Genomic DNA, 24370 nt, shown 5'->3' with positions numbered 1-24370 from the left:
TAAGACCTTTTGTTGTTGTTGTTAAGTGCCATCGAGTCGGTTCCGACCCATAGCGACCCTGTACAGGGTTTCCGAGGCTGTAAATCTTTATGGGAGTAGAAAGCCTCATCTTTCTCCTGCGGAGCGGCTGGTAGTTTCGAACCGCTGACCTTAAGGTTCGCAGCCCAATTCGTAACCACTACGCTACCAGAGCTCCTTATTTTAAACCCCAAAACGCAGATCCTCCGCCAGATCAAGAAATCAGAAATTCAACCTCAGAGAGGTTTGCCACTGACTGCTGACCTAAAGGTTGTTGGTTCAAACACACCCAGTGGCACAATGGAAAGAAGGGCTAGCAATCTGGTTACCTAAAGATTAGCTAAGAAAACCCTATAGAGCAGGTCTACTCTACAACGCATGTGCTGGCCAGTGAGTTGGAATGGCTTGGTGACAGCAAGTTTGGTTTGGGGTTTGGTATTTAACAAGCAAGTGAAGCAATTCTGAGAAGGAACATATCATTAGCTTAGTTTTACAGATGATGAAACTGGAGCTTAGGCAAGTTAAAAAATTGGCCAAGGTCACATATCCAGTTAAGAGTAGAATGCGGACTAAAGCACAGGACTATTGTTGTTGGTGGTGGTTCTGACTCATAGTAACGCTGTGTAAAATAGAGCAAAACACTACCCAGTCCTGCAGCATCTAACAATTGTCCTGCTTGGGTCCAGGACCAACCGGCCTCAAAGCCTTCCTCTTAACCATCATGGCACGTTCTTTTTTCATTTTTATTCTTTCCAAAAGGGCAGCAGGATGCAGGGCACTTTATCATTTGGGGTTTTGCAATTGTAGGAATTCAAAATGTTGGCACAAGTGGGGAATTTGAAATGTGAAGGACATCTGGAATTTGAGCAGGCATAACTAGTTACAGAACAGGCCAACAGAGAGAGGCAGTGTAGTGTCCTGGTTAAGAGCATGGATTCTGGAGCCAGGTTGCCAGGTTTGAATCCCAACTTTGCTACTTTTAGTTGTGTGACCTTGAGCAGCTGACTTATGCAATGCATGCTTTAGATTTCCCACCTGGCATTATGGAGATGCCAACAATACTTATAGGGTTGGGGTGAAATGAAATGAGTTCATTGTCTATGACATACTATATCTTAGAACAATATCTATGTTTGTTGTTGTTGTTAAGTACCATGGAGTCGATTCCGACTCATAGTGACCCTGCAAAGGGTTTCCAAGGCTGTAAATCTTTACAGGAGCAGAACGCCTCATCTTTCTCCCATGGAACCATGGTAGTTTCGAGCTGCTGACCTTGAGGTTGGCAGCCCAATTCGTAACCACTACGCTACCAGAGCTCCTTAGCATATTGCAAATAAACTCACTGCCATCAAGTCAGTTCCAATTCATAGTGACATTATAAGGTAGACAGTCCTGGTGTGGTGTTGTACAGTAAGCAATGGACTGAAAAATTGGTTTGAACTGTAAGGTCAGCGGTTCAAATCCACCAGCCACTCCTCAGAAACCCTATACAGGGTCTGCTGTCAGTGGGAACCAACTCAATGTCACTAATCAACAAATCAACTATAGGATAAAGTAGAGCTGTCCCACAGGGTTTCCAGGGCTGTAATCTCTACTGAGCATGGTGGCTCCATAGGATAAACACTGGACTGCAAACCATAAGTTCAGTGGTTCGAGCCAACCAGCCACGTCACAGGAGAAAGAGGAAGCTTTCTGCTCCCACGAAGATTTACAGTCTTGAAAGCCCTATACAGGATCACTATGAGTCAACACACTTAACAACAACAACAACAATCTTTATGGAAGCAAACTGACACATCTTTCTCCCATGGTCGATTGGCATAACACAGTCCGCAAAGACAATGCTCTACATCCTACCTTGTTGAGGAACGACTGGGGTCTTAAAACTTTGTGAGCAGTCATCTAAGGTGCAACTGTTAGTCTCTCCTTGTCTGGAGGAATGAAAAGTAAAGGAAATGGAAGACGCATGGAAACAATTAGTTCATTAGTCTCCACGACCCTGAGATTAGAACTAAACGGTGCTCATCTGCCACAACCAACTGCTCTGAAAGGGATCACGTTAGAAGGTCCTAGATCGAGTGGGAGAAAAATGTAAAGCAAAACTACAAATTATGCGGGGGGTGGAAATCAAGCTTACTAATCAGAGACTGGTGGAACCCTGAGGAGTATGGTCCTTGAATGCCCTTCTTATCTGGAAATTAACAACAACAATTCATGAGGTTGGGTACCGCAAAGATTTAAAAAGATGGTTTCACCAAATGATATAATGCCTAATTGTCCATAAACTGAAACAACTCTCTCTTTATAAACCAAATACCACCAAGGACACACACCCCCCACCAAAGGGGACTTTCAAATAAAAGTTTTTATGTATTTATGCTTTACAGGTGTGGTCCACGTGGAAGGACAGGAACATTTTTACATGGAAACACAAACTATCCTGGCTATTCCAAAACACGAAGATAAAGAAATGGTATTACACCTTGGGACGCAGTATCCAACGCATGTGCAGGTAAGAGGATATTTTGGAAAATGAGACTCCAGTTATTCATGAGGTGTGAGGCCCTTACAATCAATACTCCACTTTTGATTCCTCCTAATCCCAGGCTTCAGACTCTCTGCACATCTACATTAAAATTCAGAAAGGAAAAAAATGGTCAAATATTTCCTTACAAGGTTCACATCTTTCAAAGAGACCTGAAACTTTTGCTACCTTCCATTCCAAAATAGGACAAAGTTCATCTTTCCCATATAGCAATTCAAAATGTAAAACTTAATCTCAGGAAATCAAAGCCTTAGTGTTGCCTTTAAATTTCCACTTGTGGTACATTTGCATTTATTATAATGTAGCTAAGTAGATATATGAATGCTTTCATGCATTCATTTAGGAGTCCTTGTGTGGCCCTGTAGGATAAGCACTAGACCAAAAGGTCAGTTTGAACCACAAGGATGGTGGTTCAAACTCATCAGATGCTCCTTGGAAACCTTACACAGGGTTGCTATGAGTCAGAACTGACTCAGTGGCACTTAGCAATAACAAAAACAAATGTATTAATATAACTTTCATGTATACACGTTTAGAGAACTGTTATTTCCAAGATATTCAGTTGAGTGCATCACTGGTTCTACCCAGAGACTCAGGTACTAACTGAAAATTTAGAGGTTCATGTTCACCCAGAGGTACCTCAGTAGAAAAACTCAGCCATTTAAAATCCTTAGCCACAGTTGTACTCTGACACACATGGGATTACTAATCTACTAGCTAGTAGTGCAGGGAGAGCTCTGGGAAGTGGGGAGTGATGGCTGAATGGGTAAACGGTGTCGTATGAGGATGAAGAAAATGTACTAAATGGTCTACATCTGCCTCGGAAAGTTCACTTAGGTCTACATCATCTTGTTGTACTAATCAAACACCTGAATGGCAATGGCTTTTGTGAAACTCGTAACTACTTAAATTCACTGAGATATAAAACAACCCCACAAAACACCCACTGCCATGACAGTGGTACAGCTGTGTAAATGATCAAAGTGTTGAGTTTGTGACATTCTCTCACCAAGCAGAGGGGAGGAAATCCTTAAACTATAGCTTCAGAGCCTAACCTTTTGCAGGAATTTGTGGCTGCAGCACTAAACATCCCAAGGAATAGAATTGCCTGCCACATGAAGCGAGCTGGTGGAGCATTTGGGGGAAAAGTGACCAAGCCCGCGCTGCTGGGAGCCATCTGCGCCGTGGCCGCCTACAAGTAAGAGTTACAGTCAGAGCTGTTAGCGTCAATCATCCTGGCCTCACTGAAGCCACTCGTGTCCCCAAGTCCTGCAAGTCTCTGCTGTTTTCCATTTCATTTCTAAAGGGTTCTAGTTAGTATGTCGGAGAAAGGACACAAAACAAGGACCTGTGTTCCTGTCCTCGCTCTGACACTCACTTGCAATGTCACGTTGAGTAAATTGCCTCAATGCCTCATTCACAGGTGGGGGAAATTGTGTCTACCTGTCTCTCAGGGTTGTTGTGCAAAATAAATGTAAATTTACCTTATAAATTGTAACTCATTTCACAAACATAAAAAGGATGCCTTTTTCATGATCTACACTGCTGGCACAATAGAGTTAAACACTGAGCTGTTTACTGCAAGATCAGATGTTCAAACTCACCTGCTACTTCTGTAAAGATTTCTCACCCTAGAAGTTCCACTACACTGTCCTTTGGGGTCACTGTGAGTCAGAATCGGCTTAAAGGCAGTGGGCTGGGTATATTGACTTTCACTTTTTAAAATGCTTAGTTGAAAGTCATTAAATTACATCATGCTGAAGTTGGATGAACAGGAGAGTCCAAAAGTCATAGTTCATCATGAAATAAGTCAAGGGATCTGCCAATGCCTGGGAATGTTCACTTTAGGCCTGCATCATCCAGATGTACTAACCATGCACCCGAAGAACAATGACTTGTGAGCGTTGTCCCTACTTCAAGCCACTGAGATATAAAAGAATCCCACTGCCATCGAGTGGACACTGTCTCAAAGCAGCCCTGTAGAACAGAGTAGAAATGCTCTGTAACATTTCTGAGATTGTTCTTCTTTATGGGGGTAAACAGCCTCATCTTTCTCCCATGGAGTGGCTCGTGGGTTCAAATCACCAACCTTGTGGTTAGCAGCCCAATGCATAAGCCAATGAGTCACCAGCATTCTTTTCACTGAGCTATAGCCAGCACAAACTTAACATAGTCCAGGCAACCACAGCCAAAAGCTAAGTGTGACTGTCTTAGCTCCTTAGTGCTTTCCAACCGTAGAAAAGGCTGCCTTGTGCATAGCAATTTTTCAGATGCTGAGAAGATTCTATCAAAATATAGAGGACTCATTGATAGGAAGGGAGTGACTTTATGAAAGGGAAGTCTGAAAGCAAGGAAGATTGAGCTAGACTGAACGTAAGTTCTCAACTCCTTCAGCCTCAGTACCCCCTAATGGCAAATAGTTAATGCCTTTTTTTCATAATATAACCTAAACCCGTTTCTGTCAAGTTGAGTCTGACTCATAGCCATCCTATAGGACAGAGTTTAACTGTCCCTGAGGGTCCCAAAGGCTGCAATCTTTAGATCCCAAAGGCTGTAATCTTTATGGAAACAGCCACATCTTTCTCCCTTAGAGTGGCTGGTGCATTCAAACCCCCAGCCCTTCTATCAGCAGCTAACTGCTTTCATCATTGCACTCCAAAGCCCTAATATAACCTACCTCCTGGTGTGATTCTGTACGTGGAATAAAGCACTGGACTGCTAACCTCAAGGTCAGCAGTTCAAACCTCCTCAGAAACCCTATACAGTTACTCTATGAGTTGGAACCAACTTGACAGCGCTTTACAACAACAATAACATTAATATAATTTGGAGCCCGTAAGGTCATTTGGGCTAATGCATCAGACTGCAAAGTTGTTTGAACTGCAAGGTCAGTGGTTCAAGCTCACCAGCTGTTCCTTGGAAACCCTATACAGGGTCACTATGGGTGGGAATCGACTCGACGGCACTTAACAGCAACAAGAAGGTCATTGTTTCAAACCCACCAGCCACTCTGTGGAAGAAAGATCTGTCTGTTCCCATAAAGATTTATAGTCTCAGAAACCCTGTACTACAGAGCAGTTCGACTCCATCCTATAGAGAAGCTCTGAGTCAGAATCGATTTTATGTCAGAGAGTTTTGTTTCATTTATTTTTTTCATATAATTACAAAATAATCATGAAATGTCTTCATGTCATGCAAAAAAAGAAATAAAAGGAAAGTAATTGGTAACCAGGTAATATGACTTCAATATATTGTCTTAGTCAGGTGTGACTAAACCAGAATAATAATTTTACATTCTTTAAATACTGCTGCGAAGTTCCAAAATGTCACTTAAGGCCTGTAACTACTCCCATTGAAAGTCACTAAGCTAGATGATCTCAAATCCCCTGCCCCATCTCTAAGGTTATGAAGCATCCAGTATATTAACAGTCGTTTCCTGTAGGACTGGCTGCCCGGTCCAGTTTTTGCTAGAGCGCGATTCTGACATGCTGATAACTGCGGGCCGCCATCCACTCTACGGAAAATACAAAGTGAGTCAGCATAAGATACCTAGCAAATTGCTTAAAATGTTGTTCACTGCTAACCAACTAGTAAAAACGATCATTCTTCAATTCCTTACCACTTGAAAGTCCTGTTTGGATGCTGCCTAAAACTTGTCAGAACTTTCTGGTGAGACCACTTTCGCTTGGGCACCCTTACTATCCCTTTGGTCTTTGATCTGTACATTAGCCGGGTAGATTGTCAGCTGTGATCAGATGTGTTTGTGTCCCACATAGTTTGCCTGAGAAGGAGGATTATTGGCAAAATTGCCTTACCCATTACCATTTTCCAGATTGGATTCATGAACAATGGTGAGATCAAAGCTGCTGATGTTGAATATTACGTCAATGGCGGATGCACGCCTGATGAGTCTGAGATGGTAAATATGAAACGTGCTTTCTCATTGGTCGCCAGTAGAGCTGCCCAGGCACACTGCATTTGCTTGAACATTTGGCTTATAAATTAGATGAATTCTGTGAAGAGTTCAAGTTAGAAATAAAACTCAGAGTAGTGGTCTTGATTATTTGACAAATGTTTTGTTTTGTTTTCATTTCATTCAGGTGGTGGAATTCCTTGTGCTGAAATCTGAAAATGCATATCATATTCCTAATTTCCGGTGCCGGGGTAGACCTTGCAAAACAAATTTGCCATCCAACACTTCCTTTAGAGGATTTGGCTTCCCCCAGGCTACAGTGGTAGCTGAAACTTACATAACTGCAGTGGCATCCCAATGTAACTTACTCCCTGAAGAGGTAATCAGTGAGAATCCTTCAACAAAACCCCAATATCAGTTGGCATGCTGCCATCGGACATTCAACTCTGACATCTGGCAGCTATGACATCCTGACATTGAAATATATCTTCTTCAGCATCTACATATGGCATTATGTCAATCTCTACATGGATTCAAAGATATAAGTACTCTCATCATCCAGAATCAGTTAGCTTTTTCTGCATAATAAATCACCACAAAGTTTAGGGGGGCAGCTAGTCTAGGTCAGCTCCACTGGAGATTCAGGGTCTGAGACAGCTTCATTTGTATGGCCAATGGTTGTCAGCTGTTTAATCTAGAATGTACTTCCACTTCTGCTCCAGAAAGTCTCTCATCCTTCAGGAGACTAGCCCAGCCTTGTTCACATGGTGGTGGTGACAGTGTTCCCAGGAGCAGGAGGTGTGTTCATTAGGGCAAGCCCTAGTGCACAAGCGTTTTCCAAGACTGCCTATCTCACAAACTTGTATATATTGTGCTATTAGTCAAAGCAAGTCACATGGGCAGGTCGGAGTTGGTATAATACCACCCAAGAGCCTGAAAACAAGGAGCAGAATAATTGTGGCTCTTTGTGCACACATTTTACCAAAGTTCAGGCCTTTGTGGAGCTAATTTGAGAACAGTTAGATAAAGGCGTCCCTTGTAGGAATAAAAGATGTGCATTTTGAGTCAGGAGAATCTTGTCTTACTACTAAGACTGTGACCGCACCAATATTAGGAGTCCTGGTGTGGTGCTGTAGGATAAACACTGAACCGCTAACTGCAAGGTCAGTGGTTCAAGGCCACCAACCATTCCTCAGAAACCCTATACAGGGTCACTATGAGTTGGAACTGACTGAATGGCACTTACCAGCAACAACCACAATGTTCATCAGAGTTATTATGGAGTTTATTGGAGCGCCTAGAGCCTGGGCCCTTGAAGTGAGCGCTAAGTTTCTATCATTATTATTGTTACCAATGTTTATAGGTGGACACTTGCAATAGAATATTTATGTTGTTATTGGAAGCCTCAAACTAATGGAGATTTTATGAGACAGCGCAGAAGTGCCCCAAAGGGTTTTCTTAGCTGTCATTTTTAGGGGAACCAATCTCCAAGTCTTTCTCCTGTGAACCTCTGACTGAGTTCAAACCACCAAACTTTCAGTTAGCAGCTGAGCACTTAACCATTAGCACCACCCTGTTTACAGCCATTTAAATTGTTTCTTTCTTTTCTTTAAAGAAAGACTTTCTTCATATCTGGTATGTAACAAAATGCATGCTCCACATATAGAACAAGTACGTGCCCTTAAAATACATTTTATTTTTTCCTCTTTCAGGTGAAAGAAATAAATATGTATAAGACAATTAGCAAAACAGCCTATAAGCAAACATTTAATCCAGAGCCCTTGCGAAAATGTTGGAAAGAATGTCTGGAGAAATCATCATTTTATGCTAGGAAAGTGGAAGCAGAGGAATTTAACAAAAAGAATTACTGGAAGAAGAGAGGGCTTGCTACAGTGCCCATGAAATTTTCCATTGCCACCCCCAAGGCCTATCAGAACCAGGTGAGCTTGAGTAAGATACTGTCTCAGTAAAAAACACAGCAAATGACTGGCTATCAGAAATAGCAATTGTGTTCAACTAGAGATGTCCCATTTGGGAAGAAAGAAGACAGTGGGGCAGCTTCCTGCTATAGGAAAGAATGGTTTGGGAAAGATCTGGGGCCGTGAACAGGGGCAGCCTAGTAGGACATGGTATGAAGAACCTCAGAAAGCAGCTATTAAAGTCCAGCCCAAGGTCTAGCCTTGGTTATTAGGACTTGAAACATGGACACTGGAGTTTGGGGTCAACTTTCAAATTTATGAGGTATCTGGGGAAACAAAAGGACCCCCCTCCTCTCTTCTTCCTAGTTTCTTACTGACATCAGTAAAGTCATTTGAGGCCAGATACAGCTACCTGCATCTCACAGAGTTACAAAGTTTACTATATTGAGCCTAGATGATTATTCCTCCTTTCTTGCTTACCACAAATGGTTTTCCTGAGGTTCTGCTTTTGAGTCTTTTATTTCTTCCCCCATCAGAAATGTCCTGATCGTTAAACCTGTGCAAAGGAAGGAAAACAGGCTTCCTCTGTGGTGTGAATAAAGGGTCTCTTACCAAAACCATCTCTGTTCCACACCCTTCCTGGGAGTTCACTAACAAGGCTGAAAGTAAAATGACAGGGAGAGAAGAAGCCAGGAGTGCTACACCTCTTGGACCAGACATCCAGTCTTCTGCCCTTGATGTGTTTCTCAAGCTGGAGTTCCATGCCAGTTCAAACTACTGACCATCAAGTCAATTCTGACTCACATGTCAAAGTTGAGCTCAGCTCCATAGAGTTTTCAATGGCTAAGTTTTCAGAAGTAAATCACCAGGCCTTTCTTCTAAGGTGCTTTGTTGTTATTTAGTGCCATCAAGTGGATTCCAACTCGTAACAACCATGTATAGGGTTTCCAAGGAGTGACTGGTGAGCTTGAACCACCAACCTTGCAGTTCAAACCGACTTTATATTCCAGTACACTAACTCTCAGTGCCACACCAAGATGCCAGGTACTTCTGGGTGTACTCAAACCACCAACATTTCTGTTAGCAGTTGAACATATTAACCATTTACACTGCCCAGGAAATGCCAAATAACACACAGACCCCTTTTTAAAGAAAACTTTTTTTTTTAATTTTATTGTGAATTGAGTGGAAGTTTACAGAGCAGATAGATCATCCATTTTATATTCAATAAATCATATATTTTGCTTCATTACAATGATTACAATCCCCTCCATGAATTTCCACGTCTAGGGAGATCAGGATAATAACATGTTGTGCAGATTGGAACTTTGCAGAGGCCACTCCCAAAGCTTCCAGTAAGCAGTCAATACTAATGGGAAAAGAGATGACCCCTCATTCAGAGATCTATGCTGATCATAGTCAAGTCAGGGGATTCTTACAAGGCATCCTCTAGCATAGCCATAGATAAAGTCTTTCTTCTTCAGCATAAAAAAATAAAATGAGAGATTGCCTCTATGGAACAAAATTACTTATCCAACAACCTCAGCTAAACTCACAGAAACATTTGGGCTACACTGGCTTCCGAACTGACGTTATAACTATTTGCCCCCAGGCTGCCGCTCTAGTCCACATCTATCTAGATGGCTCTGTCTTGGTTGCTCATGGTGGCTGCGAAATAGGACAAGGCCTTTACACCAAAATGATTCAGGTGAGTCAAGTGTTCATCTCCTCTACTGTAGAAGCATATAGCACCTTACAATCAACTTAGCAGCTTCTTTTCCTTGTGATGCAGTAGAAAGACCACAAAGTAAATTCACAGACCAATTGTAAAACTTAGCTTGATTTCAGGAGTGCAAAAATGGAGAGGGGTAAGGGAGGGAAGTATGAGAAATGAGAAAGGATATTATTCCTCCTGCATACAGAAAGGCCAGACCTATCACTTTCTGATAAAAGGACACTCTTTCTTCCCCCTTACATAGAAAAGGCAAATGCATACAGACCCCCAAGCTTACTACTGGTTACCAAGGTGAGAGGAAGGGAGAGATGGAAAACCATTGCTGAATTTCTGTTAATTGTGGAATCATTAGTGATAACGGTGGCACTGCATGATGTCACGGAGTTGAACATGTGAAAAAAAGGTTGGAATGTCAAATGTTTTGTTAGATATGTTGTTGTTGTTGTTAAGTGCCGTCGAGTCGGTTCCGACCCATAGCGACCCTGTACAGTGTTTCCGAGGGTGTAGATATAGTTTTACCAAAAAAATTTTTTAAAGAATCAAGCCCATAAGTCTTCTGAAAACTGATTCCAGTTTTTAAAATTAAAATGCTTTCAAGCTCTATACCAGCTGCCCAAAGAAATATGGTGTTAATTCAAATCCTCAATTAGAAGAAATGAATGCATTTAACAGAGTGAGAAATTATGTTCTTAGAATTCACGATGCACATAGAAACTCTACAGGACTTGCCATTGCGTGCACTGGTTCACAGAAGTGTTTTTAAACTTCACAGAGCAAAAGATGGAAAGTTTCCCTTCTTGTTTTTTAATGTAAAGTAAAAATTGGTTGGATATGACCTTTGAATGAAAAATATGTGGGAAATAAACCTTTATTCCCAATGAGAGAGAGATGATGTTTTCATTAAGGAAATAATATTAGCGTGTACTTGGAATTAGGAAATCATAACAATCCATAGGTCTTCTTTTGAGGAGGGCGTGGTTTTGGAATCTCCACCTGTGTTTCGTGGCTGTGTGAACTGCTTGAACAGGTGCAGGTTCAGCTTGGAGTCGGGTGGCTTGTAGGACACGGTATCGGACTCCTGCCTGGAAGTGTCTGTGGACAGAGACTTGACTAACGTCTTCATCAAGTACCTGTGCCTTGGGGGGTGTGAGGATTCTTTTGGTTCCACCTCTGTCGACAGGGACTTCATGAGGCTCAGGAAGGGTTTTGCACTGGCAAGTGTGGAGGATGAGGCACTGGATCTTGCTTACTTTCCAACAAAACCTTTATGTCTGCAAATGTCCTGCAAAGGAAAGTGCAGACTGACAGACAGGAAGACAACAGAATCTGAGTTGACTGTATACCACAAGAAGAAGATGAAGGAGAAATAGTAAGTCCAAGGCCTCAGATCTGCCTCCAGGTATTGTGTGTCAGACAAAGCTAGATGTGCCAGAGTCATCATACTGCCAAATGGCTTCTATAAACTGGTATAAAAGAAAACATAGAAGAATTTGGTTGATTACATGTCTCCAAAAATAAATGCATCATTTTTTATGCCATTTAAAATGTTCAAACACATCAATCTACCTACAAACCCTAAGGATGTTATCTTAAGTATCTGACATTTGTTACCTATCAGCCCCAACACATGGCAACCCCATACACAATAGGATCAGATCATTGTGGTTTTTCATTGGCTGAGTTTCAGAAGCAGATTCCTAGGCCTTTCTTCCCAGCCTATCTTAGTCTGAAGGTTCCACTGAAACCTATTCTGTATCATAGTAACACACAAGCCTCCACTAATTAGTGGGTGGTGACTGATTATGAGATGTACTGGCTGGGAATGGAACCAAAACCTCCCATATGGAGGGCAAGAATCCACCCCTGTCTATATCCGGAGGATGTTATTGTTGCTAAGGGCCATCAAGTGGATTCTGACTCAGTTTCCAAAGAGCAGCTGGTAGGTTTAAACTGTCAACCTTGCTTATCCTACAGTACCTCATCAGGACTCCAGGTTTTATACTCGGTTCTCAAAGAAATTCAAAGGCATTCAACTTAGGGGCTTTGTTAATGAAATAAATGTTATTTCTCTTCTGCTCCTTGCAGGTGGCTAGTCGAGAACTGAACATCCCACGGTCATACATACACACATGTGAAACCAATACAGCCACTGTGCCCAATGCCTCATTCACAGCAGGGTCGATGGGGACAGACATCAATGGGAAAGCCGTGCAGGTAACTTTGCATTCCACTCTCAGTCACCCAATGACAATGCTGAAAGGAACCTTGTTCCACCCTTCTCGCCATTTGTCTGAAGAGATAAATGATCATTGTTAGAGCCAGACACTGGGTGTGGAGAGCAGGAGGTACACTAATCTCTTTAGGATACCTTTTAAATTTTCTGTAGCGTCAAAAATGAAATGTAATGCATAAAGATAGATATCCTAAGCATTAGTGAGCTGAAATGAACTAGTATTGGCTATTCGGAATCAGAGTCATATGGTTTACTATCATGAGAATGCCAAATACAAGAAGAATGGCATCACATTCATCATCAAAAAGAACATTTCAATATCTATCTTAAAGAAGAATTCTGTCTGTGATAGCATGATATGCATACGCCTACAGAGAAAAACTGTTACTCAAATGTATGCACTGAATTGTACCACTAAAGCCAGTGATGGATGATGAAACTGAAGAATTCTACCAACTTTTTCAGTATGAAATTGATCAAACAGGCAGTCAAGATGCATTGATAACTACTAGTAACAGGAATGCAAAGGTTAGAAACAAAGCAGAAGGATCAATAGTCAGAAAGTATGACCTTAGTGACAGAAATTAGCTGGAGATCACATGACAGGACCAATGATTTATTCATTGCAAATACCTTTTTAAAATAATAAAAAAAGGTTACTACTATACACTTGAACCTCACCAGATGGAATACACAGAAATCAAATTGACTACATCTATGGGAAGAGACAATAGGAAAGTTCAATATCATCAGCCAAAACAAAGCCAGGATGGTCTGTGGAACAGACCACCAATAGCCCATATGCAAATTCAGGCTGAAACTGATGAAAATTAAAATAACTCCACAAGAGCTAAACTGTGACCTTGAGTGTATCCCACTTGAATTAGAGACAACCTCAAGAACAGATTGGATATATTAGACACTAATGACCAAAGACCAAAAAACTTGTGGGATGACATCAAGAACATCATACAGGAAGAAAGCAAAAGATCGTTAAAAAGATACGAAAGAAAGAAAAGACCAAAATGTATCTCAGAAGAGATACTTGCTCTCCAGCATAGAGATGCTAAAACAAATGGAATAAGGAAGTAAAAGAGCTGAGCAGAAAATTTCCAAGGACAGCTCAAGAAGATAAAGTCAAGTATTACAAAGAAATGTGCAAAGACCTGGAGTTAGAAAACCAAAAGGGAAGAACACATTCAGCATTTCTCAAGCTGAAAGAACTGAAGAAAAAAGTCAAGGCTGCAGTACTGAAGGATTCTATGGACAAAATATTGGTTGATGAAAGAAATGGTTGATGATCAACCATTTTAAGAGGTAGTATATGGTCAAGAACTGGTGATACTGAAGCAACAATCCACTGACAGTGAAAAAGAAGCCTCTAGGAATCGATGGGGAGTCCTGGTGTGGCGCTGTGGATTAACACGCCAGACTGCAAAGCTGTTTGAACTTCAAGGTCAGTGGTTCAAGGTCACCAGCTTTTCCTTGGAAACCCTATTCAGGGTCACTATGGGTTGAAACCGACTCAACGGCACTTAACCACAACAAGGAATCTATGGAATACAAATCTTTCAACAAACTGATGCAGCAGTGGAGACATTCACTTATCTATGCCAAGAGATTTGGAAGGCAGCTACCTGGCCAGCTGATGGGAAGAGATTCATTATTTGTGCCCATTCCAAAGACAGGTGACCAAACAGAATGGAAGGAAATCATTAAATGATATCACTAATATAACATGCAAATAAAATGTTACTGAAGAGAATTCAAAACGGCTGCAACTGTACATCAACTGAAAACTGCCAAAAACTCAAGCTAGATTCACAAAATGATATGGAACTAGGATATCATTGCTGATGACAGATGAATGTTGGCTGAAAGCAGAGAATACCAGAAAGATGTTTACTTGTGCTTTAATGACTATGCAAAGGCTTTCACTTATGTGGATCATGTCAAACTATAGATAACATTGTTAAGAATGGATATTCCAGAACAATTATACCCATGAGGAACCTATACATAGACTGAGAGGCAGTCATTCAAACAGAACAAGGGGGAATTGAATGGTTTCAGATCAGTTAAGGTGTGTGCCAGGGTTGTATCCTTTCACTCTACTTAACTTATTCAGTCTGTATGCTGAGTACATAATCTGAGAAGCTGTATTATATAAAGAAGAATATAGCAGCAGGATTGAAGGAAACTCATATGCTGATGACATAACCATTGCTTGCTGGAAGCAAAGAGGACTTGAAATACTTATAAAGATCAAAGACTACAGCCTTCAATATGGATTGTACCTTAATATAAAGAAAATGAAAATCTCTACAACTGGGTCAATAAATATCATCAAGATAAATGAAGAAAAGATTGAAGTTGTCAAAGACTGCATTTTGCTTGGATGCACAATCAACACTCACGGAAGCAGCAGTCAAGAAATCAAATGATGTATTACATTAGGCAACTCTGCTGCACAAGACTTCTTTAAAGTGTTCAGTAGCAAAGATGTCAGTTTGAGTACTAAAGTGCACCTGATCCAAGCCATAGTATTTTTAATCACCTCATATGCATGTGAAAGTTAGACAATGGCTAAGGAAGACCATAAAAGAATCAGTGCATTTGAATTATGGTGTTGGGGAATATTAAAATACCATGGACTGCCAGAAGAACAAACTAAACTGTCTTGGAAGAAGTACAACCAGAGTGCTCCTTAGAGGTGAGAATGGTGAGACTTCGTCTCTTATACTTGAGACATCTTGTCAGGAAGGACCTGTCCCTGAAGAAAGACTTCATGCTTGATAAAGTGGAGGGTCAATGAAAAAGAGGAAAACCCACAATGAAATGGAAGGACAAAGTGGCAGCAACAATGACCTCAAACGTAACAATTGTGAGGATGGTGCAGGACCAAGCAGTGTTTTGTTCTGTTGTGTATGTTGTTATTGTTGTTGTTGTTATGTACCGTGGAGTCGGTTCCGACTCATAGCGACCCTGTACAGGGTTTCCAAGGCTGTAAATCTTTACGGGAGTAGAAAGCCTCATCTTTCTCCCATGGAACAGCTGGTAGTTTTGAACTGTTGACCTTGTGGTTTGCAGCCTGATTCATAACCACTATGCTACCAGAGCTCCTATTGTATATAGGGGTCACTATGAGTTGGAACAGACCTGATGACACTTAATAAGAACAAGAATAGTGGGAGAGAAGCTAGAGAAATGAATATCTGACATTTGGAATTTCAATATGGAAGACAATTCTACCAAGAAATATAGATTAGAGAATTACTGAAAAAGGGGTTCAGAAGGTTCTAAAAGAATGTTCACTGCAGTGTTTTACTAACTTAAAGGGTGGACTTATCTCAGGAGACAGCCAAACTGTCAAGTTAAAGTGTGTGCTGGAATGTGGTGGTCGAGGCATGATAAGGGACAATATTTGGATGAGCATAGGAGCTCTAGGTCATATGTTTGCCTTGTATGTGACACTCTCTGGAAGCATCCATATGTAATAAGGTCAGTGATAGAAGACTGAATGATTCAGCATGGATGGATCTCATGAAAACACAACTCTCCCTCATGTATGAGAAGCCATAATGGAAAAGAAGAGACAGAGGTCAAGAAGAATGTGGGGCATGCAGAGGCTGAGATGGTACAAGTAAGGGCAGAGGTGTAAGTGGATTCGTATTTAAGGTAAGAATGGAAGCTAAATTGGAATCCACTGACATCCAGAGGTTAACAAGCAATTTCTATTTTAATTTCAATGACAATTTTTTAATTAAAATAATGAATACCTATTATAATATATAGAATGCCCACTATGTAAGTGATCTATTGCCATGAAAACTCTCTGTCCAACAACAATTTTATGAATCTGCTTCCTATTTCTCTATAAGGGTTTCCTGAGAAACATATGGAAACCCACTGAAGAGAAAAAATAGATGTATATATTTGTAAATCCTGCAGTGTTGAGTTAAAATTATTTTTACTATAATACTGTTTAGACTTGTGCTAACACATAAGGTGTGGTGCTGTCGAATAAAGCACTGAACAGCAAGATCAGCTTGAACCACAAGGTAGGCAGTTCAAATCCACCAGCTGCTCCTGCCCAGTCCTGCACCAAGCCCACAATTGCCTCTGCGCCTGAGCCCATTGCTGCTGCTACCATATCAGTCCACCATGTTGGGAGTCTTCCTCTTTGTTGCTGACCCTCCACTTTACCAAGCGTGATGTCCTTTTCGAGGGACTGGTTCCTCCTGATAATATGTCCAAAGTATGAAAGTCTGAGAGACAAAGTCTGGCCATCCTGACTTCTAAGGAACATTCTGGTTTTGCTTCTTCAACACAGATTTGTTTGTTCTTTTGTCAGTCCGTGGTACTTTCAATATTCTCCTCCAACATCATCATAAAATTGGTAGCCCGCACATTTCAACTTATTTAAATATATCATGTTATATATTGTTTTCTTCTGATGTCATTTCAAATGGTTGTTTTGTTTGTTTGTTTTTGTTTTTCTTAGAATGCCTGCCAAATTCTTATGAGCCGCCTTCAACCTGTCATCAGGAGAAACCCTAAGGGGAAATGGGAAGACTGGGTGAATATTCTCTTTATCATCCCTGCCAGAAAAGGCAATTGCATCCAGATGAGCAAGAGTCCTAAATGATAGACAGACTGCTTGGTGGCATCCATTCAAGAAACAAAGCATTTATGAACATTCACTTCTACTTTCCATATTGGGTAAAAGAGATGTTTACATCCATGGAAACTTGGCTTTGTTTCAGAGCCTTAATTTCTCACCGAATATGATAACTGCAGAGGTTCTTTAGTAAAGTGCCCTGGGGTTGCTGTTCCAGCTGTATCACTACTAACTCTGAGGAACAGTGTCTCAGGGCTTGGTTTTGACATCTGTACAATGGAAATAACCGTAATCCTACAATCAAAAGAGTACTCTAAGACCGGAGTCCCTTGGTAGTGCAAATGATTGACATGCTGGCTGCTAACCAAAAAGTTAGAGGTTCAAGTCCACTCAAAGATACCTTAGAAGAAAGGTCCAGTGATCTATTTCCAAAATATCAACCATTAAAAAACCCTGGCACACATAGAGTTGGCATGAGTTGGCATTGACTCAACAGCAACTGAGAGTTTTCACTCTGTGATTCACCTCTACCCACCGCTGTCGAGTTGATTCCAGCTCATAGTGACCCTGTAAAATAAAGTAGAATTGCCCCTTAAGGTTTCCAAAGCTGTAAGTATTTATGGACCCTAGTGGATTTGAACCACCAACTTTTCAGTTAGCAGCCGAGAGCTCTAACCACTGTGACACCAGGTCTCCCACTCCATGATTAATTATTATTATTACAATTGCCATTATTATTATTATTACCCCACACTCCTGCTAACCCTAAAATTACCCAGGTGCTCCTTGGAAACCCTATACAGGGTCGCTATAGGTCAGAACTGACTCAATGGCACTTAACAACAACCATAAAGTCAGCAATTCAAATCCACCAACCACGTCTCAGAAACCCTATACAGGCTCGCTGTGAGTCAGAACTGACTCAATGGCACTTAACAATAACAACAGCATCTACTTTACTTTGCTCCACCAGGGAAGCTGACATAGTCATTTTTTGAAAGAGCTAATAAAATTATTTGGTAGCAAAGCAGGATACATAAACTTATATTTCTTTGTAACCAATTATCTTTCCCAGATTCAAACAGCCTTCCAAGAATCCATCAGTCTCTCAGCTACTGGATATTTCAAGTAAGGCCATTTTTACTATGACTTAAATCACATATAGACAGGGGTGACATTTAAAATATTTAAAAGGTAATAATAGGAAGAGCACTGATTGATTTCATCAGAGTTCAGTTCTGCCCAGTATTAACTCTTAAGTCACTGGGTCATGGTTGTGGGGAAAGGGGAGAGCCAGGGTTCTGAAGGATGATCCAAAGACTCCTTGGAACAGCATTTGCCAGCCAGGAGGGACACTATAGCCCTCTACACACATTTTGATTGTCCCAATAACCAAGCTCTAAAGGGTAAGGGAGTCCTGGTGTAGCATTGTGGGATAATGCACTAGACCACAAGGTTGGTTTCAGAAATGACTCAAAGGCACTTAACAACAACAATAACAAAGGGTAAGAGTGGGACACCAATAGAACGTCCTCCATGTCTTTGGTGATTCTCTTAGGATCATTATCACAGTCCCTCTAGCAGAACATGGAGAATGCAGCCCTTCTAGCAGAACACTTGCTGCAAGAGCAGGAGGTCTCCAGCCCTGGGGTAACCCTTCCACTTTCTCTGTCTCCAAGACCTGATACATAGAAGGGTAATCTGTTCCCTCATGGGGAGAGTGCCTTTGCTCTTCACTCTGAATTTCTCCTCTCAGAGGCTATCAGACGAATATGGACTGGGAGAAGGAGGAAGGTGATGCCTTTCCATATTACGTCTATGGAGCAGCCTGCTCTGAGGTTGAAGTTGACTGCCTGACTGGAGCTCATAAGGTAAAGAGCAGCATTTGTATCCCCCACCTTCATGTGGTCAACACAAACTTTAAACCCAGCCATGTGGTTTCTGTGCTATAAATGATCATCAACTTGATCTTCTCAGTGGAAGAGGCAGAGAAGAACCGAAATTCTAGTAAAGAATTCTTTTAAACCAATAACATTTTGTGTCACACATTTTCTCTTGGTGCAGCTCCTGAGGACGGATATCTTCATAGATGCAGCTTTCAGCATAAACCCCGCCATAGACATTGGGCAGGTGCGTGATGCCAGAGCCACCCCATCAGGGCTTTGGGTCTTTTTTAGAATATTCTTTCCAAAGTCCTTCAAGCCTTGCTAATGTTCAGTGCAAGTCTTCTTCTATAAATATTATATATTACAACATTTTCCTATAAGTCAATAAAACAGTGAAAATCAATTATTAATATGTATTATCTATTATACATTCACATATAAAACACTGGAAGGAAATCCCGAGAAAAGTGAATAGTAGCTGTCTTTGTGTGGCCGGTATACATGTGATTTCACCTGCTTAAGAATTCTCTGTGCTTTCTAAGTTTTCTTCAGTAAACATTAATGCATCCAGAATTAGTTAACATTATAAAGATACGTAATAATGAAATTGCATTTAAAAACCAGTTGTTATGGTGTTGACATCAATTTCTATGTTCCTTAGGATTTTCAATGACTGAATTTTCAAAATTAGACCACTAGGCCCTTCTTCCAAAGCATATTTCAGTTAGCAGCTAAATATGTTATCTGTATGCACCACCCAGGGACTCCAAAGTTATATTGTTGTTGTTGTTGTTGTTAAAGTGCCTTCAAATCAGTTCTGACCTACAGCAATCCCGAGGAACAGCTAGTGAGCTTGAACTACCGACCTTGCAGTTCAAACAAACTTTGCAGTCCAATGTATTAACCCACAGCACCACACCAGGACTCTAAAGTTGCATTAGTATTCATATAAATATTGAATTTAAATAGACTGCACGCTTTAGAGGAATGTGAAAGGGAAGGCAAATGCTTAAACACAGTTTTTGCCTTCTTGCTGAATTTAATGTTTACCTCACAAATAAATCAAATTAACTCACCCACAATCAGTTGTGGGTATAATTTGGGTTTTTTAAAATCCTTGTTACTCAAAGTATGGCCAACCCCACATGAATACAGCTCAGACCTAGCTCCCAAGATCAACCTGAAATTTGCACTTTAAAATCAAGGACTTAGAGAAATTGAGGAACTTGTCATCAAAACCTGACTGGCTTTCATCTGCCAACAGTTTCCTACCATACTAAGCCCTTCCAGTGCCAACTAAATCAACTCCAACTCCTATCAACCTCCTGAGTCAGAACAATACTGTGCTCCATAAGGGTTCAATGGTGGATTTTTCCCAAGCAGATCACCAAGTCTTTATTTTGAGCCATCTCTGGGTGGATTCAAGCCTCCAACCCCTTGACATGATTGATAGAGGATATAAAGGAACAATTTTGTTGGTTCCTCAGAAGTTCTCAAAATGTAGTCCTCAAACCTCCTCCAACAGGAGCATCTGTAGTGCTCATTAAAAATGTGATTCCTGGGCCCACTCCAGACCCAGACAGAATCACAACTTGGCTGGACTACAGCTTGGATTCTGCACATTGAAGCCACATTTGCAATTGTTCTTAAGTCTGTAAAGTTTGAGTACCATAGCTAACCCCACAGGCATCCTGCGCATCCCAGTCCCTTAGGCCTCCCAATTTATTTCTGCCTCTTTGATGCTTAAGCAAAGGAGGAAAGGGAAGTGTGATGATCAGGAAAACCCTCCACTTGCCCCATTGGAAAACGAAATAAACCAGAAGGGCATTAGACAGGCTCTTTTGGGTTTTAATCTTTTCCTTTAGAAATTAACATTGTCATTTTAAATTTAGTGCTTAAATTTGCTTAGCCTATTCCTAAACGTCTCAGTAAAATGCAGACTGTACTGCCATATAATATTTATAATCTGACATCTATGCAGGCACTCTTTATATAAAGGAGCTTTTCCCCTAGAGCATAATAGCTTGTAAATAGAACACTGTGTGACTTTTAATAAATATAGCTATCTCTTCCAGTCCATCCTGGTTAACACTGGTCTCCTTTCCATGGTAATTTATAAAGGAAAGAAATCTAGATGCTCTAATAAATGGCATGTTCTTTCTTGATTTATTCTAGTCCATGTTCCTTAATTTTAGCTTTGTTTTCATATAACCCAGCAGCTATTCCTTTAGAATGTATGAGCCAGGCAACATACCAAGCCCAGAGTACAGGAAGGCCAGACCTTGATATGCTTATAAGTTTGTTGGAGGGAAAGAGAGAGAAAAGAAGGGAAAGATGAACTGAGTAAGTCCCACCATCAGTAGAAGCATGCTCAAGGGACAGTGAGTCTGGAGTAAGTAGTTTCTAAATCCACCTGGGGTGAAGGGTAGGATCTCAAGGCTCCACAGAGGCTCTACTAGTTAGTTCTTCAGCTGGAACTTGGAGGTTGAGTAGATTACCATCTAGGAACAAGGTGAGGTGGGGAGGGACTAAGAGAGTCAAGAGAAGCTAAATTTGCAAAAGCTTGGAGGTGAGAAAGAACCTGGTGGATTTGAAGGATTAATAAAACCTTGACAAGAGTCAAGGTCCCTAGGTGTCATAAACAATTGTGTTTGGCTAGCAGTTCAAATCTACCCAGAGGTAGATTGGCAAAAAAAAATGTTTGCTTCCATAAAGATTTCAGCCAGGAAAACCCTGTGGAACTCATGTCTAACCTGTAACACATGGTTTTCGTGGGGGGTTTTTTGGAAAAAACTGGAGTCTGGGGTATCTGAGGTAGAAAGGCTAAAGGTGAGGTCAAGCAAGGTGGTAGATACCACATCCAAAGGATCTTTTATAAAGTTCATCTAGGTACTTTCAAGAGTGGCTTTCAGAGATCCATTTTCATTCGCACTGGAATGGTTATCTAACCAATATTATGTGATTGCTTTGGCTATAGATCGAGGGAGGATTTGTCCAAGGTATGGGACTCTATACCATAGAAGAACTGAAATACTCCCCAGATGGTGTGCTTTATTCTCGGGGTCCAGATGACTACAAAATTCCCACTGTCACTGAGATTCCAGAAGAGATTTATGTCACGTTGGTGCGTTCCCGAAACCCTATAGCCATTTACTCATCCAAGGTAAGAACTCAAGATCTCCTCTTTCAGAGTTAAGGAGAGTGCTGAATTTACTTGCTCTTATGAACTTAAATTCCCAAAGGAAAAAAATGGAATGATACTCACTGACTTCAAAAACCTGAGTCTTCACTCTCAAGAGAGATCTTGAAACGAATTTAAATCACACAAGAAGCGTTGAGGAATAGAACATTTTAGTAAGCAGGCCCATTTCATAGCCATTTTCTCTGCATCTATAAGTCCTCCAGACTCAAGTCTTCTTGTTCATGCGGCCCTTCCCAACCCCTCCCCAAATCAAACCTACTTTCAAGTAAGTTTCTCATTGATTATTTGCTCTGAATTGTTAATAGCCACTGAGACCTGAGATGTTGACCTTAACTCCCGGGAGCTGGTAAATTCAAACTGACCTCTATAGATCTATGTCAAGAGTTCTAGAACACAAGTATGCAAAACCTGTAACTTTCCCAATTTAAGTTTCATTTTGAACCTACTTCTGTCCAGACAGGTGGACAACATTAACCTCCCATTTACAGGGGGCTTCCTTTCCTCAGAGACGTTAAAGTAGAGGTGGGAGGTCTGACTTCCCACCTGAATGACTTCTATCTCCACTTCAACACTAGGGGCATATGTAAAGGCACAATCTTCCCTCTGTAGGTTTAGCCACCTCCCTGGCAGTCTGCTCTCACCTTCTTTTCCTCAGTGTGACCTATTGTAGCTTCCCAGTGCCTATTTAAAAAACAGAATTGTATTTTCTTACAGTTTTGAAGGCTAAAAGTTCCATTTCAGGGCCCTAGTCTCTCTCTGTCTCTCAGTTCTAGGGGAAGACTCATATCTCTTTCTGTTTCTTGATACGTGTTGGCATGAAGATAGATTCTCACGTGGTGTCTTCCCTTTGTATGTAACTCCTCAAGTCTGTCTTCCCTTTTTATGAGACACAAACTACTCAGAAGAAATTAGGTTTAGGGCCCACCCACTCCAGTATGGCCTTATTAATATAAAAAAAGGAAACCCTATTTCCAAATAGCATCCCATTCACAGGGCAAGGGTTATCTTTTTGGTTTTGAGGGCATGGGGAGTAAGAAGCACACAACAAAACCTGAGAGGAAATCTCTTTCCATTGCCCCAAGGCACCATCTCTACCATATTTGCCTCAGAATAAGCTGGGCTTTTAAAAACTAAAGCCTGGGAAGTCTTACCTACTCTTGAGTCCTTTGCCCTATCTCTCTACTCAGTCAGTGGACACCTATCAAAGACTGCTGCTGCTTGCCAAGGAGTTGTTTCCACTCATAGCCATGCTGTACAGGGTTTCCAAGGCTGTAATCCTTTACAAGAGCAAAAAATCTCAATGTTTTCTCGAGGGGTTCACAGCCCAACATGTAACCCACTAAGCCACCAGGACTGTTGTTATTAAGGGCCATCTAGCCTGGAGTCCTGGTGTGGTGCTGTGAGTTAATGCACCAGACTGCAAAACCTTTTGAACTGCAAGATCGGCAGTTCAAGCTCACCAGCTGCTCCTTGGAAACCCTATACAGAGTTGCTATGGGTCAGAATCAACTCGATGGCACTTAACAACAACAAGTCAATTCCTGAAGGAGCTCTGATAGTGTGTTGTTGTTGTTGTTAAGTGTCGTGGAGTCGGTTCTGACCCATATCAACCCTGTACAGGGTTTCTGAGGCTGTAAATCTTTACGAGAGCAGAACACCTCATCTTTCTCCCGCATAACAGCCGATAGTTTCGAACTGCTGACCTTGAAGTTCACAGCCTGATTCATAACCACTATGCTACCAGAGATCCTTTGATAGTGTAGTGGTTATGAATCTGGCTGCTAATCTCACAGTTAGCAGTTCGAAACTACCAGCTGTTACGCGGGAGAAAGATGAGGCTTTCTGCTCTCGTAAAGATTTACAGCCTCGGAAACCCTGTACAGGGTCACTATGAGTAGGAACCGACTCCACAGCACATAACCACTGCCAGTCAGTTCCTACTCATTGTGACCCTTGTCCAGCTCACACCACCAGGGCGGCGGAGACAATGCAGTTTAGAAATAAAACACACAAGTTAGGGATTAAGGAAAACCTCAAGACTCATGACCTCTAGTGTTGAGAACCGGACTCGACACGGGAGTTTGGTTCACGAAGTAGGGAGATCTGGCGGTGACAGAGATAGAGAAAGAATACACACAAAGACGCAACAAGAGAGACAAGAAGACACCCCAAGACCAAAGTGGATGCGACACTGGCGTCAGTCAGATCCTGCATGGTAAACCTCATGGCTATGCAAGCAGTTTGCACACCTTACCAACTGCAATGCCTGCCCGTAATGCATGCCCTGCAAGCCGTACC

General features: G+C 41.4%; 1 protein-coding gene across 1 annotated transcript in view; it reads left to right on the top strand.

Moving 5' to 3' along the window:
- Nucleotides 1-24370, top strand: part of LOC102838700 (aldehyde oxidase-like) — a 111157-nt gene that overhangs the window by 83421 nt on the left and 3366 nt on the right. The window contains exons 21-33 of the mRNA XM_006862038.1: nt 2406-2530; nt 3628-3761; nt 6006-6093; nt 6396-6482; nt 6664-6855; nt 8189-8416; nt 10008-10103; nt 12216-12344; nt 16868-16942; nt 18060-18112; nt 18741-18855; nt 19049-19114; nt 21848-22033. Coding sequence (XP_006862100.1) covers nt 2406-2530; nt 3628-3761; nt 6006-6093; nt 6396-6482; nt 6664-6855; nt 8189-8416; nt 10008-10103; nt 12216-12344; nt 16868-16942; nt 18060-18112; nt 18741-18855; nt 19049-19114; nt 21848-22033 — 1574 coding nt within the window. The remainder of the gene's footprint in view (nt 1-2405; nt 2531-3627; nt 3762-6005; nt 6094-6395; nt 6483-6663; nt 6856-8188; nt 8417-10007; nt 10104-12215; nt 12345-16867; nt 16943-18059; nt 18113-18740; nt 18856-19048; nt 19115-21847; nt 22034-24370) is intronic.

The sequence above is a fragment of the Chrysochloris asiatica genome, unplaced genomic scaffold (assembly GCF_000296735.1).
Source record: "Chrysochloris asiatica unplaced genomic scaffold, ChrAsi1.0 scaffold00045, whole genome shotgun sequence".
NCBI lineage: Eukaryota > Metazoa > Chordata > Mammalia > Afrosoricida > Chrysochloridae > Chrysochloris > Chrysochloris asiatica.
This window is presented reverse-complemented; position numbering and strand designations above follow the sequence as displayed.